This window comes from Elaeis guineensis, chromosome 2 (genome assembly GCF_000442705.2).
Source record: "Elaeis guineensis isolate ETL-2024a chromosome 2, EG11, whole genome shotgun sequence".
In the NCBI taxonomy this organism is placed as follows: domain Eukaryota; kingdom Viridiplantae; phylum Streptophyta; class Magnoliopsida; order Arecales; family Arecaceae; genus Elaeis; species Elaeis guineensis.
In genome coordinates, this window is record NC_025994.2 from 88,016,715 (window position 1) to 88,031,353 (window position 14,639).

General features: G+C 36.1%; 1 protein-coding gene across 3 annotated transcripts; it reads left to right on the forward strand.

Moving 5' to 3' along the window:
* Positions 1–1,086: 1,086 nt before the first annotated feature.
* Positions 1,087–12,536, forward strand: LOC105054870 (uncharacterized). 3 transcript variants are annotated; one of them, XR_012138643.1, is made up of 3 exons: positions 1,087–1,546; positions 11,051–11,145; positions 12,293–12,536. XR_012138643.1 is itself a non-coding variant. In XM_010936502.4 (2 exons), the coding sequence occupies exon 1, from the start codon at positions 1,203–1,205 to the stop codon at positions 1,509–1,511; it is 309 nt and encodes a 102-aa protein (XP_010934804.1). In that variant the 5' UTR covers positions 1,087–1,202; the 3' UTR covers positions 1,512–1,546; positions 11,051–11,431. The 3 variants fall into 3 exon arrangements, 1 of the variants encoding a protein (XP_010934804.1); XR_012138644.1 differs by lacking the exon at positions 12,293–12,536 and adding an exon at positions 11,246–11,431; XM_010936502.4 differs by lacking the exon at positions 12,293–12,536 and having other exon boundaries at positions 11,051–11,431.
* Positions 12,537–14,639: the final 2,103 nt, after the last annotated feature.

Below are 14,639 nucleotides of genomic sequence, written 5' to 3' on the forward strand. Positions count from 1 at the left end.
ACATACGTTGAAATCAGGGATGTACAAATCCATGCCTCAGAAGCTGTAGGGCATTCTATTCACATTTTTGTCCATTTAGCTTGTTCTATGCTCTTTTTTGATTTATCATATGTTGGCGATTTATGGTGATGAAGAGGCCAAAATTTGGTGGTCATGATGGCTTCGCACATGATATGCAAATGTAAAATCTGTGCCCGTATTTTTTTTTTTTTTTGGGGGGTTTAAAGATTCTGTTGGATTGGTTGGTAACTGTGAAGCATTAAAATGCGAAATCATATAACCATATTTTTCATATAGAAATATCTGATCAACGATAGAACAAGATCCATTTTGCATCATATCTAACTGATTTCTTGGTTCGGACCGAAGAAGTAATGTCACTCGATTATTATCAAATTGACTGCAATCTTTTTCTGTCCGTAAGGATCCCACCAGAGCGCTTTCTACTTCTAATAGGCCATGAACTAGATCAGAATCATTCTCAACGAATCCATAAGAAGTGATCCAATTTTTTTCATGTTAGGAAACTCAGATCCTAGGTCTCGGTCGTTATATGGTGAGGTGGTTAATGCGAAGTTCGTGAGTTTTTGGTTTATATTTTTCAAACCATATTTTTCAAAATAATACGTGGACTACTTTGTTGGAGTTAGAATGTCTTTTCATATTTATAATTTTGCGATCTTGCCATTTCAAAGGCATGAAAGTTCATGGTCCAAATAAGATCGTCAGAACTAATTATTGTTGTGTAAAATGGATCATTTTTAACCACTTGAGTGACTCATCTAACTTGTAGCTTATACGATGTATGTATATGTTAAATTGCTAATATAACTGACGTAAGTTAGACTGTGCAAATCAAGTCGGCAGATTGCGGACGCCGCCCACAACAGCTATGAGAACTGCGACGCCGATTTGAAACCATGAGGTACACCATCAGACATGGATTCGAACGTGTGCAAATCCACGGTGTCAAGGGTCTTCCTTTGGCGTTCCGTCATCATGTCCTCGGAACCAGCGATTCCCAAATCCACCGTTAAATTGGAAACGGCTCCCTCCCCTCTGTTTATTATATCTATTTTCCTCGTGGGCTTCCGCGTGACGGTGGGAAGCTTGATCGAAAAGGCGAAAAATAGAAGAGAAGAAGCCGAGACACGAAAGAGGGGTAGAGAGAGAGAGAGAGGGTGGGAGAGGAGAGGAAGAGGATGGTGTTCAACAGCCGGTGGGTTGCGGCGGTGGCGACGGTGTCGGCGGATGCGTGTCAATACGTAGCGTGCAACCCAGAGCGGTTGAGCAGCGAGCAGGTGCTGGAGCTCATCTGCTGTCTTCCCCTCCACCAACTCCGTCGCCTCGCCCTCTGCCTCTTCTCCTTCTTCTGCTTCCCCGTCGCCGAGCCCCCGCCACGCCGCCGCTTCTACGCCTACCGCCGCTCCTTCTCCTCTTCCTCCTCCTCCTCCTCATCCTCCTCATCCGACGCCTACGACTCCGCCGGCTACGATTCCCATTCCGACTGAAAACGAATCTTTCCTCTCCTCCCGCTGTACAGATAGTATCTCCTCCTCCTTCTTCTTCTTCTTTTCGTCCTGCCCTTCTAATTGGTTTTCTTGTTACGGCATAGGGGAAACTTGTTCTTGTTTTTGTTTGACGCATTGTTATTTGAATGGGGTTTGGATGACGAGCGTCATTGTTGTATTCATAGTTGTTCTGTCTGCTGGTTGTTGGATATTGTAGCTAGCTCTGTAATTGTTGGATTATTGGATTGCCCTCTTCACGTAATTATCCTTGCCTTTGATGTTGGATTAAATACTTATTGCGTGAAATTTTTTTCCCTCTTTCTTGTTTTATTATTTTTCTTAGAATGGTGGTTTTAATGAGAAATGGTTTATTGAATGCTGAAGTTGACCAGTCAAGGTGCTTTTTTTTTTTTTTTTTCAGGTAGTGCTTGTGATGTAACCCGTGTAGTAGGTTAATTTCAATGTGTTCTGTGGATATACTTGCTTCCACTTTTGAACATCTATCAAATTAACATTACATTTACGCAAATTGTCATAAACAAATCAACTTTTTGACAAAATTTGTGTTGCTTTTTTGGATCTTTATACAAGTCTTTTGGATTGAATAGGACGTTTATATTCTTTATGATGGTTAGAGATGATGTATCCTTTCTTTTCATTGGTCTAGTAGAGTTCATCCTCAGATAGGTTCTTGATGGCAATTTAAATGGTGGCTGTGACATCTTGGTTTTCACCTTTTATATACAAACTACTATTATATCTTTGTACATGTTGTCTTCCAATTAACATGTGGTATGAAGAAATACATGTGTATCTTGGTTTGTGAATCTCATCTTGATAGGATGATGCCCGGCAGAATCCATGCTTTAAAGTAATGCTTTAAGTTGCTCCAACTCAATTTTTATGCTTGAAAGGGTTATTGCATTTTTTGTATATAAAAATCAAGACTCCTATCAGAATCAGGATTTTGTCATCACATGAGTTACTATTTAGCTGTCTTTTAGAGGCATGTCTTGAGATATATGGTAATTTGATGCATGTACTCATTTAAGTACCAACTTTATATTCTACGAACTTTATGCCTTGGATTCAACTCAAGTCAATTTGATTGGTCTTTATGATGGTCCAGTTTTGTTGTAGAGCTTCAGAATGTGATCAGAGTGGAGCTAGGGTGTTCTATAAGAGGTTTTAAGTGATTTTTGAAAGGAATTAAGTGTACAGGGTGAAATTGCATAGTTGGCAACTCGTTTGACATGTACTTTAATTGGTTTGACAATTGTTTTGATGGTCCTGTATGCAAAAGAAACCATATGTAGGAATTAATAATATGTTCTTTTGTGATCTTTGAACCAAATTGTCTTCTCATGGTGGATTGCATTAGCATGATCCCTATACTTGCACTTTTTGCTTATGCCATTTGGTACAGGAGCATCACGTCTGAGTTCTGTCTCTTCTTCCAGATTGCAGTTCCCACTATCTAGTACCAAAGCCATGTTTGCTTATCCATGTGATCATGGATGTGGCCTGGCATAGAAACTACACCACAAGGAGAATATGGTAGTTCTTTTATTGTTGCGGTTCAAGCAATCGTGAGCCATGATAGGAATTAGATCTTAGGTTGGTCCAACCATCAGAGTATATGTTCATAAATTTGAGCCAATGCCTTAATTGATCAAGGGTATTGAGAGTTAGCAGTCTTGTTGAGGCCCAATGTGATGCTCAAAATATTTTAGCAAAGAAATATTTGTGGCAGAAAAAGGTGGAATGAAGTGGTACTAGATTGATATTTCTCTCCAACTATCCTTTCCTCCACCTCATAAAAATGAAGGAAGAATTTCGAAGGGTTGAAAAAGAAGATTGAAAAATTAGACAAAATTGAAACTGGCAAAATGGATAAGTCAAAAAGGGAAAAAGTGATTAAATCAAAAGCGAAAAGGAACTTAGTCGAAGAATTGAAGGGAAAAGGATGATTTTGGAAATTTGAAAATAAAGGGGAATATCAATTGTTGCGTAATGCCAAAATGATTGAATATTTGGAAAGCTGAACATTGCATTCTGGATTGGAGAATTTTTCAACTCTTGCAGCTTGGCCAAACATGGAAGGGTCCTTTAACCCAGAAGATAAAGAACATGTGTAAGTTGAAGAAGCATGAAGATTGATTGTTTGCATTTGCAAAGAAGAAGAAGGGGCCTGTTCAAGTAAGCAAAGAGATTTTACAAGCCCTTCCATTGAATTCATGAAACTTTTGCAATTATAGAGTTAAAAGTTCTTTGAAAATGGAGTAGTAGCTCATTAACATTGTCAATAAGCTTTTATATATTGATACCATCAAAAAGACGTAATGTCACTCAAAATTGTGGCCGAAAGAAAAGCTGGTTTGAGGGTGTTGTTGAAAGTTAAACCAAATGCTTTTTGGGAAAATCTATGAAAACAAATATTAGCATCCTATTTATGATCTAGACTCTAGAGTTTAAGCTAAATCAGTAAATCACAACAAAAAAAAAAAAAATCTAGTTCATTTAACCGAAAGGGAATTGACTACACTTCGTTGAAATGGCACTGTCGTTAGATTTTGATACTTTGTTGTAACCAAGCTGGTTTAGTGGTTTGATGTAAATTACCATGTCCACACAAGTAGTGAAGCTTTTGGGTGAAGTCAGTCTCATTATCTGGTCTTTTTTCTTTTTCCTGAAATGCAATAATGGGTAGCTGATGATTCTTTGCAGGTCTTGACAACAAACTTGCTAGAAAAAAGGTCTTGAAAGAAAGAAAGTTTTGCTTTCTCATTCTAAGAAAATATGCTCAAGTGACATGAAGATAGTCATCATTGATGAAGATAATAAAATATCTAAAGCCAGAAAATGAATCGCCATGTGCATATTCCAGAAATCTAGTTTATTGTATGGAAAGAATAATTACATAGATCTTAACAAGGTTTTGATGTTTGAAAGTTTGGTTTTGAATTTTTGGCTTAGCGGTTTTGCTATAGTTTTGGTGCTTTCAAGTAAATGTTATAAAGAAATACCAATAAATTAATTAAAATTAAGAGAAAACAAAAAAGTATGAGAAAAATAAATTATAATAAAATAATACTTCAAATATTGTTTTAGGACCTTTAGAAATTAGATACACTAGTTTGGTAGTTTTTTTTACCAAAAAAAAAAAAAAAATTTCATTTGAAATAGATATTTGCAGATAAATGTTTAAACATACCAAATCATTGGCTTTTGAGATGAGATAATAGAAATTTTAATGAGTTTTGAGCTCTAGAAAAGCCAAAATCTTGTAAAAAATTTCACTTTTCATTGGAATCTCTGTGGAATCGAACATCACAATGATTTTGATTTTAAATATTCTTACAACTTGCAAAACTCAAATTTAATCTATGTGAAAAATGCTTTCTAACATTTTTGCAATTTTCTATATTTTTTCTTACATCTATTGGTTATAACAACTAATTGCAGAGTAGATCATTCAAACCTTTCAATTCATAGGGCATTCTAGTGCATTGTAGATTCTTACCAAGCCTTGTATCATTATTGGATAGAATTTCAATGAGTTATGTTCATAAGAACTAGGAGAAGTCCTAGTTTTCCAATCAAACAAATTACTTAAGATAGACTTAGATTTCTAGACTATTCCGGTAGTTTGACCATATAACTCGATGCAAGAATGATAAAAAGCTTAACATCTCTTATTTAACTTTTTAAATATTTTTATATATGTAAAAGATAAATCCCGAAAATTATAGTTATGCTTAAATCTATCACTATAAGGATTCGGTTTAAGCTTTCCCCAGCTCCTTTCATCATGCATAAGGATAATAGCTTAGCTAGTAGAAAAAATTTCAAAATCATCACAACCTCCCTTTTTCTTTTTTCCTTTTGCAACTTCTCAATATTCTGCTCCAAGGATAAATTCGCATGGTTATCAAATCATACATAGTGCAATATGATCAAAATAGGGTATGTATTATGTGTATGGTTATAGTAGATCAGATGGAGTCTATTGCTACATTGCAAGAGTCGAATATGAAATTTCATACACCATTTGAGAAAGTAGCACATGAATATTCTATGATAGTAGGTGTTGAAGAATCAGTACATGAATTTTTTTTAATAGATTTGAAAGAAATTATATGGAGATAATGTAATAAGAAAATGGGGTTTACTTTTTCAAGTTCCTTCATTTTCTGTTTTATAACTAGACCGAAATCTTTGGGGATGATTCCATACTACAATTTGGCGAAGAAACTTTAGGACACCTTTAGGGATGCATCTAGTGCACTAGCTAATTGGGTGGCGTTAGAAGAGTGTGTATAAGCTTCTAATGAGGATGTGATACTTGCTTGTGAAGGTAATGAAATTATCCATGAAGCTAGCATGGATTTTTGAACTAGCTGCCACTTGTTGAGTGTGGAAGGAGATCAAATTCAGTGACAAAACTGGTAGATAAGCTAGATGACGAGATAAAATAAGTATGCATAATTTGGTGTCCTGCCTGTTCTTCTAACTGATTGTAATTAAACTCGGCCCAATTTTTTCCTAAAAAAGCTGAAGTAGCTACTTCTGAAGTAATAGAAAGAAAAGCAATGGCTGAAGTGGAGTTAGAGTTGAAAAGAGGATTGTTCTCTGATAGCACTTACAAAATATTCTTGAATATTTCTTTTAACTTCAAATTGTATCCCCATGAAAGGAATGTTCCAAAAATCAATATTTAATATTCAAAAATATTAATAATTTAACGATCAGGTTATCGTTTGTTCCATGTTTTCTGGATTTAGAAAAGTCCTGCATTTCAAGAACACGGATCTTATGATATGTTGGGAATCTCTTATAAGAGTTTTCTGTATATTGGGTTTTTATTAGAATAGTTTTTTTTTTCCCTATCCATTCGAAAAGAATATGGTAGAAATCCCTAGACATTTTGCCGCATATGACTCCTGATATTTTTCAGTTTTGATTTTTTTTAACATTATATTTCTAGTTTAATTTTATTTTTAAATTATTATTTATTATTATTATTATTATTATTATTATTTTTGTAGAGTATTTTCATACCGATGATTCATTATTGCAGCAAATAGCAAGAACCATTTCATCGGACATGCATATTTTTGACTTTCCTTGATCCAAAAATGAAATTCTACTCCTACCCTCTAATAAATTTGGATTATGAGACATTAAGATTCAAACTGAGTTACGAAAAATAAGCAACAAATATGTACTCTAAGATTGATCCTGTAAGTTAGTTTTGACTGAACTTCGAAACCAACTCTAGTTTGATATGGGTTAAAACTAGAACTTTTGGTTTCGGTTTTTTCCAAGCTTTGATGATATTATAGATTTATAAAGCATAATCTAGAAAGTTAAGGATGCCTATGGTTGTTGTTCCTCACCAGACATCGCATGTCTGGGCCAGCCATATTGTCCATACAGGTCTAGTTTGTTGAATGAGTTGATTTTGGTCTTGATCTATTTGTCCTTCACATGCATAAAATCTCATACAGCTCAGATGGCTGTATGCCTTAGCCTCCCTTTTGCATCATCGCATTCCAATGCTGTGGTCCTTCGATGTTTCAACATTATGTGCTATTGATTACAACAAAAGAATTTTGAAACTGATCTTTCAGCCTAGCTCCTTTTATTCCGGTCCCAGGCGTATACCTGTTCATTATTCATGCTCATCATATGGATCTCTGTTTTGCCAACATTGAAGATTTCACCTCTCAAATCTTCCAAGCTTGTATGAATTGATCTAAAAGCAAGACCAGATGGCTTATTGAATCAATTATGTTATTAAAGTTGAAGGTAGTCTCACCACAAACACCACCCCCCCACAACACCCACCAAAAAAAAAAAGTCGAAAGTAGGAAATATTATTTTTGTTCTTTTCATTTGTTGGTTTTAGTTTTTATATGATTTAGGAATCGATGTTTTAAATACGGGGAGTAGCTCTTTTGTTCTTTTGAAGGTATACCTCTATGTGCACATACCTATTTTAGTATACTAGTATTCTTGTCAAAGTCAATCTAAGGCCCATAATTGTTTTTAATGGTTTTGTCTCTACAGTTTGGTAGGATTCCAAGTATATGTTGATTTATAGGTTCCTTAGGTGGTAACTTGTTTCACAAGTACTAATGACTAAAATATAAGGAAGTGATACGCATATTTGTCTCAGTCAACTTATGAGCAAGATGAATGAGATTATGACTTCTTATGTTCCATTAGCTTACTCTATGTTCAAATTATGGACTCAACCTTGTTCAGTATTAAAGATTTCCATCCCAGAAGTTTATGAAAGCTTACATTTGCCAACCTCTCTCTTTTCTCCCTCCTCCATATTAGATCTAAAATCAACAGTTTAAAGCTTAGAAAGATGAGCTAATTTTGTTCAGGATCTGGCTTACACAAAGAATGCGTGATTTTCCATGTCTTGTTTGCTTTTTATGATTGGATCACATATACTTGGGCTTAACAAGGAGGAACCATGTGAATATTATGAAATCTTAAAAGGCAACTATGTGGAAGTATTGTTTTTTTTTTTTTAGTAATTTTCTCGTAGAAAATAAGTTTAGAAAGGAATAGGCACAAGCAAAACTTGTGATAAGCTTATAAAAGGAGAGAGATCATGTTGAACAACTTCGTGCATAGAAATAGTGAGGTGATCAGTAAAGATAATTGAATGCTTACCACTGGCAAATTGAATAATAGGTAAACTGGTTTACAACCATGTTGTATGTAAATCTGTAATAATTACATGTATTAATCGGAATGAGTCAACAAGATACTCATGTGATTTTACCAGATTTTATGCTGATGGAGGTGAGTAGGTTTCAATAAGGTACTGCATATTGTCCAAAATATGGTACTGACTTTGTCTCATACCTGTATGACATTCTCACTGTATTGGTGATGATACCCATTGCACTAATGAATGTTTGCTTGGGTTAATGCGCTGATGAGATCAGGCTTTGGCACTCAATATTGTCTCTCAAGCTAAAATGGTAGCAGAGTTTGGATTCTGATATTATTATGAGGGTTCAAATACTTCTCTATGGGTAGCATATATCTGATCTTAGTTTAAATCACAACATCAGCTTGATCATTGTGGCTTTCTCTTGATGTCATCCTATTTATTGTTTGAATATGGTAAACCTCATATTGGCTTATGACCAAAGGTTGGTTAGGAATGAACTTACTTGGGGCCCTTTTTTTAAGGCTGGACGCATGTTATAAGTGCTGCATCAGTGCTGTCTAAACCTGGTTTGGATACCATTTGCTGTTGTCTTTTGTGCCTTGATCCTTGCAGCTATGAACAATGTGCTGTGGATTGTTTGTTGCAGGGTTCTGACATTCAACCACGTTTTCTTGCTGGACAGACTACTAATAGTGCATATTTTCATTTATTTGAACCAATATCTGCCCTCCTGTTCAAGTGCAAGTTGGCCTCTTAAGTTCTGATTGCTCTAATTTCTGCTTCGGGCCAACCTGATTAGATTGTGCTTCCCTCGCTTGCTCTGCCTTGTCTCTAGCTGCTTCCTCTTAATCTTTACACTCTTTTTGTGGAATTTCTTTTATATCCCAAATGTATTATCTTTTTCTCCTTTATTTTCCTCTTTTTATTTTTTTTACTTGTTATCTACTTGCTTTGAATTTTTGGATTAACATTACTTTTTGGCCTGGTTATCTCCTTGTGCATCTTCCATTACATTCCTGGGGTTCTGAATCTCTTTATTAAGTAATATTAAGTAATGGAATGAGCTTTTTTCTTTTTCAAATGTTGTCTTGTTTCTTTTGTATATTTGGTGCTTTACTCTCTCTTTTCCACTTTGTGGTCCTATTTTTCTCCTTTTTTGCCTATATAAATTCATATATACATGCATGTATGCATACACATATATGTATACATACTTTTGTATGTGTTATAATGGCAATGCTTGGTGAAAGAGCTAGAAGCCAATCTCAAATAGCTATGTTTGTATATAATACATTGTCTGAAGTTAGAAGCTAAGCTCCGAAACTGAATCATGGAAGTTTCATTTTTTATTGGAATTTTGATACTGAGGTAGGAAACATCCAATTTAAATTAAACATAGATTTTACAAGATTTTAAAAGGCTTGAAGCATCACAGCACCAAGTTCAAAAGGAGATTTAGACAGGAAAAAATTGGGAATCTGAAAATTCACAACTCATAGATATATAGTTTTGTATACATTAGACTGTCATCAATGGAAGAGATATTCCAAAGATGATCTTTTAACATTATATATTTATTTAAAAGCAATTGATTGATGCATTCAGGAAACCATTGAAACCATTGTAGCAGAATCTGTTGTCTTGTTTTTTGATAAATTAATTTACCAAGTTGATAAAACTAGAGCCAGAACCACTGACCAAAAATGCCCTTGATGTTTTTGTATTTTTGTTGCCTCTTGTTTCTCTGTTCTCTGTTTGTGCAAAGGTATTTATAAGTTGGAATCATCTGTCATGGTAAGTTGGCAAACTCGTCTTTGTTCAAAGTTTGAGATCTTATGCTTAACCACAAAGTTTTATCCTCAGCACTGATATCAGTCAGAATGTTTTGAGCTTGTTGTCTGGTTGCGATAGGTTTGGGATCTTTTTTCACATCCTTGTATTTACTGCTTGGCAGTAAGTGAGCGATCCTATGGGTGGAATATTCAAACTGTCATCTCTTATATCATATTTAACGAGGAAAATGGTATTAATGAAAAGATCTGGTTGAGCTTGGTCCTTTATTCCACAAAACCAACTCCAAGATAAATGGGCAAGGTTTTGATGGTTCATCGAAGGACTCGTATTAATCCTTCAGTTCTTGTCATCATCGTTAAGAGCTTGTGTTCCTGAAAACATGACCAATGTGAAACAAATCCTCCCATACCTTTTATTTGCATGCTGAAATTATTTGCAAGAAAGTGGGGCAAAAATTAATGCATTTGGTGAAATTGCAGTAACCACAGCTTGCCTTGTTTAGATTCCAATTGGATTCACCCCAATAAAATGCATTGGAAAGTTCTATTTTCTCCTAGTCTTTACCCTTGAATATGTTGTAGTATTATACTTTATTAGCTTGTGACCATTCTCTGCCCCTTGCATGCTCCTACCCTGCATAACCATTTGCTAATTTTTAATATTAGATTGCTATACAAACATTTGCCCCTTTAAGTTCTATACTCCAGCTATACTTCAGAATGGAAGGACAGCAATTCTTTGCCTTTGCATAAATGTAACTGGTGATTTTCTTCTTGATGGAAACCAGCTATCTGATGCATTGGTGGACTGTTGAGGTAGATGTAGATTAAACAAAATTTTCATGTCTGAATGAGTAGAGAAGATGAATATACATTAAGATACAGACAGTATTAAAAGAGTGAAAATTATTTGATACGATGTTCAGGAAAAATTGGTGAGAAGTGATATTCCTAGAATAGTTGTATGGCTCCTATCTGATGTCTCGTTTGATTCTGCTATACTTGTGCCCCATAAGTACACAGATTTTATATTAGATACGTTTCAGGTCTCTCTGCGCGCCGGCGCGTAGGTGGAATCGTGTCTGGTCAGAGGCAGCACGCACAGAGACAGACGGAGAAGAGTGTAGACGCATTCATGGAGGTAAGCTGTCCTCGGCACATCTGGATCCAGCTGTAAGTAACACAGATGTCACAGATTTAGATATAGGTCCTCGTCACCGACCTGGCATTTCTTTTGTTAGGCTTGATGTTAAGTCAGTCAGTGTTGTGAGGCTCGCAAATGATGGAGATGGCTATTTAGCCTTTAAGGCTGCTTTCAAAGGGTCACGTCACCATAAGTTTTACAAATATTACTTGACTTTTGTTATCTGACCAAAACATCAAGAACTTTGAAATTAGATTCTTAATTGTCAAGATCTAATTGCATCCATCTGTTGGCCGAATTCGGATGCATGGTCTGGGGGAATCCCACTTGGAACTTTTGAGTCGTTAGGCGAAGATTTTCCTCTTTCATTTCCGTAATCAACGGAATGGTTAGCTTTAAATTGTAGACCTACCTTAGAATTTGATGTTGGTTCAGGTCATTCTCTCTATTCGATTAAAGTGCAAGGAGCTGCCTTCCTTTGAGTTGTCAAGAAAAAACAAATAAATTCAGATCTGTCTGGTTATTCTTAAATTGTACATGGATTTTTTGATTATTCATTAATTTTTCGTGACTAGTTTAAGAAAGTTTTATGAGTTGCAAACCGATGATTCCATAAACTTTTGCTAGCAGTGATATTTTTTCACAATCATTTGTGTTACTCTTATCTCTCCTATATTTAAATTTACAAATATTTTAGAAAATATATTTTCTTAATTTTATTGTTTTCCACTTCTTTGGTATCCAGAATCTTTCCAAATTTTTAATGAATTGTTTAGATTTTTGCAAATTCGTAATCATCATATCCAGTCAAATTGTGATTTCGCATTATCGCATTGAATCCTTGGAACCGAGTCCAAAAAGTTTGGTGTCGAGTTCGTGTGGCAACAAGAACAATGTTGGTTGGTCTCAGTCAGATTTGATTGCGGTGGTGATTCCGATTAGATCAACATTGTTTTTATTGGTCAATATAGACTAAGGTTCCATGGTCAGAACTCTAAAAGGTGATAATATATATATATGTATATATATATTTCTGGTTTGTCTCTTTGCCAATTGATTTATGAAAAGTTATCATGTTTTACTTGAGAAGAATGAAAGGCAGTGGTGGTGTGAAACCTCCTTAACGCTTTTCCATGATGACCAGCGGTCGAGGATCAGAGCGCTGCCATTTCAAGCATGGGAGTCATAACAATAGTTTCACACTGAGAAACATTGTTACTATTTGATGCACGTGGGTATGGGGCAATGTGCTGACACTGCCAGCTTCTTCCCCCGGCCCAAGTCCAATGTCAACAGAACCATCTCCAGCATTTTCTTTATCACCCCATCAATTGCCTGACTCGTTCATGAAGGTAATAATACTGTTACGAGGTGCATTATTGTTGTTTCCTTGGTATCATCATGGACAAAAAAGTTGACACGGTGTTCCCTACTCTACATGCATGATTATATCAGTGTCAGGCATCAACCTTAATCTTAAACGCATCGGCAATCAATTTAACAATCCTAAATGCTAATCATTCTATTTCCCTTGTTTCTTTCTTTCTTTCTTTCTTTTCTTCTTTTGAGCAAACATTAACAATGGATGCATTTCCACACACACACACACAAGAAAAAAAGAGAAAAATCGATGCATTAGTTGGATATTTTGGAGTCCTACTATACGTATCTATCATCAAAGGCAGAAGGAAGGGTACGCAGGGATGTAAGGCTAGCTGCAAGATGAGTAGGCACTCTATCATTTTCTAAAGGAGCCTAATTTAGTATCATATCAATTTCCTTGTCCATGATTGCACTTTCGCTAGTGCAAGCAAATCAATTGCATCTCAGCTTTCCACATATCAATGATTAGCATCTTTATTATATAGTGCATGGTGGTGGGCTCCTCTAGTTTCTAATGAAATTTTTCTTTAGAAAGTCCAAAGAATTTTTTTTTTTTCCCTTTTTGATTATGGAAAGGTCAAGAATTTTGGCTGGCAAGGGTAGATTGGTTCGGTGATTGCAGTTTTAATGGTATAGGTCCTAGAAGCATAGAAAAAAGTCCTTTCATCCTAGGGAAAGCATTCATCACAGTTTAAAAGGCAAGAGATTCCACCTTTTCCCTTATTGGATGGTGTAGATGGGGTTGTCTTGGAGGGTCCCCAACTAAACTAAATTATACCTGTTCATCTCGGTTTTCCTTTTAACCATGTAGGTCATGGTGGAAGCTGGACCACTGCCACTTCCCTCCACTGGAAAGGGGCACCATGGCCCATGTTGTTTGTACCCCTAGCTCACCTAAAATTCTCTCTTTTTCATTTTGTGAATGTGGGTTGGCCTCGGCCCTACATTGATTCCCTACATTTCCATCAGGATAAACAGGCCCTGTTTTGTTTCTTGTGAAGACACCTATAAAGCCATGCTTGTTCCATGAGACTCTCCTTTCAAAACCGGCCCAAGCCAGCCAACCAACCACCCACCCCAGCGGAGGCTGTGGACTCGTAGAAGACGGCAACTTGCATGTGGACGGGGCCGACAATGACACGTAGCTCGACGACAATGAAGCTGTTTTGAAGCTCGAAATAAGGCCAAATGACTTAATTAGAGCATAGTTTGTCGTTAATGTGACATATAGTTTAATTTGGTGTGAATGGTAATTGAAATGGTCGTGGTGTAAAGATTGGTTTTCCTTTGAAGTCTGGATAGGTGATTCTTGAGGGATGGACTGTGTGTTCGAGACCCATAACAGCCAAGGAGAAATTATTGAGGTGGCACGGAAGTCCTGTAGGAGGGCAAAAGAGGACAGGAGAGAGGGAGCGACCATGTGATGCTTGGTGCTTCATGTGATCTATGGATTAAGATTGGAAAAAGTACCCTTTATATTTAAAGGCGGCGAGGGTTGTTAGAGAGAAGGCACCACCAAAGTAGTGGGGAGAGAGAGAGGGGAACGTGGCTTTAGAGTGGGGAGAGCCAAGGTTCTCTCCGTTCAGTGGGTCATCAAAAGGATGAGGATGGGGATGGGGCAGTGCTATGTCTAATTTAAGATATAGATGACCCTCATCTAGCATATGTGGGATGTAGATAAGATTCCCATGGGAAGGTGGTTGCACCCATTTATTTTAATGAGGTTTCATGTACAAAATCTGGAAGCGTTTTCTTGAGTGTTGGGCATGGCTAATTTTAGTGTTTTAATAAACAATTATTAAATTAAGACCCATGTTGGAAGAATATGTTCTTCCATGGTCATGTCCAAATTGAACGTAGAGTTATTAATTAAAAAGATTCTTCTTGTGCGGAAAAAAAAGAAGATTCCATTTTCACGGGCTTTTCAAGAAAGATAGAAGAACAGAAAAGGCAGAAGCTTACTTATAGCTCTTTCAGCCGAGCAGTTCTTCTGTTCTTTTTTCGTTTTGCTTCTTTTAATTCTTTTTTTTTTTTTTTTTTTTGTTCATGAATAATATATTTGTTTTCATGACCATATTGAAGAGGGTCCAAATGATGCTGCAATGTGC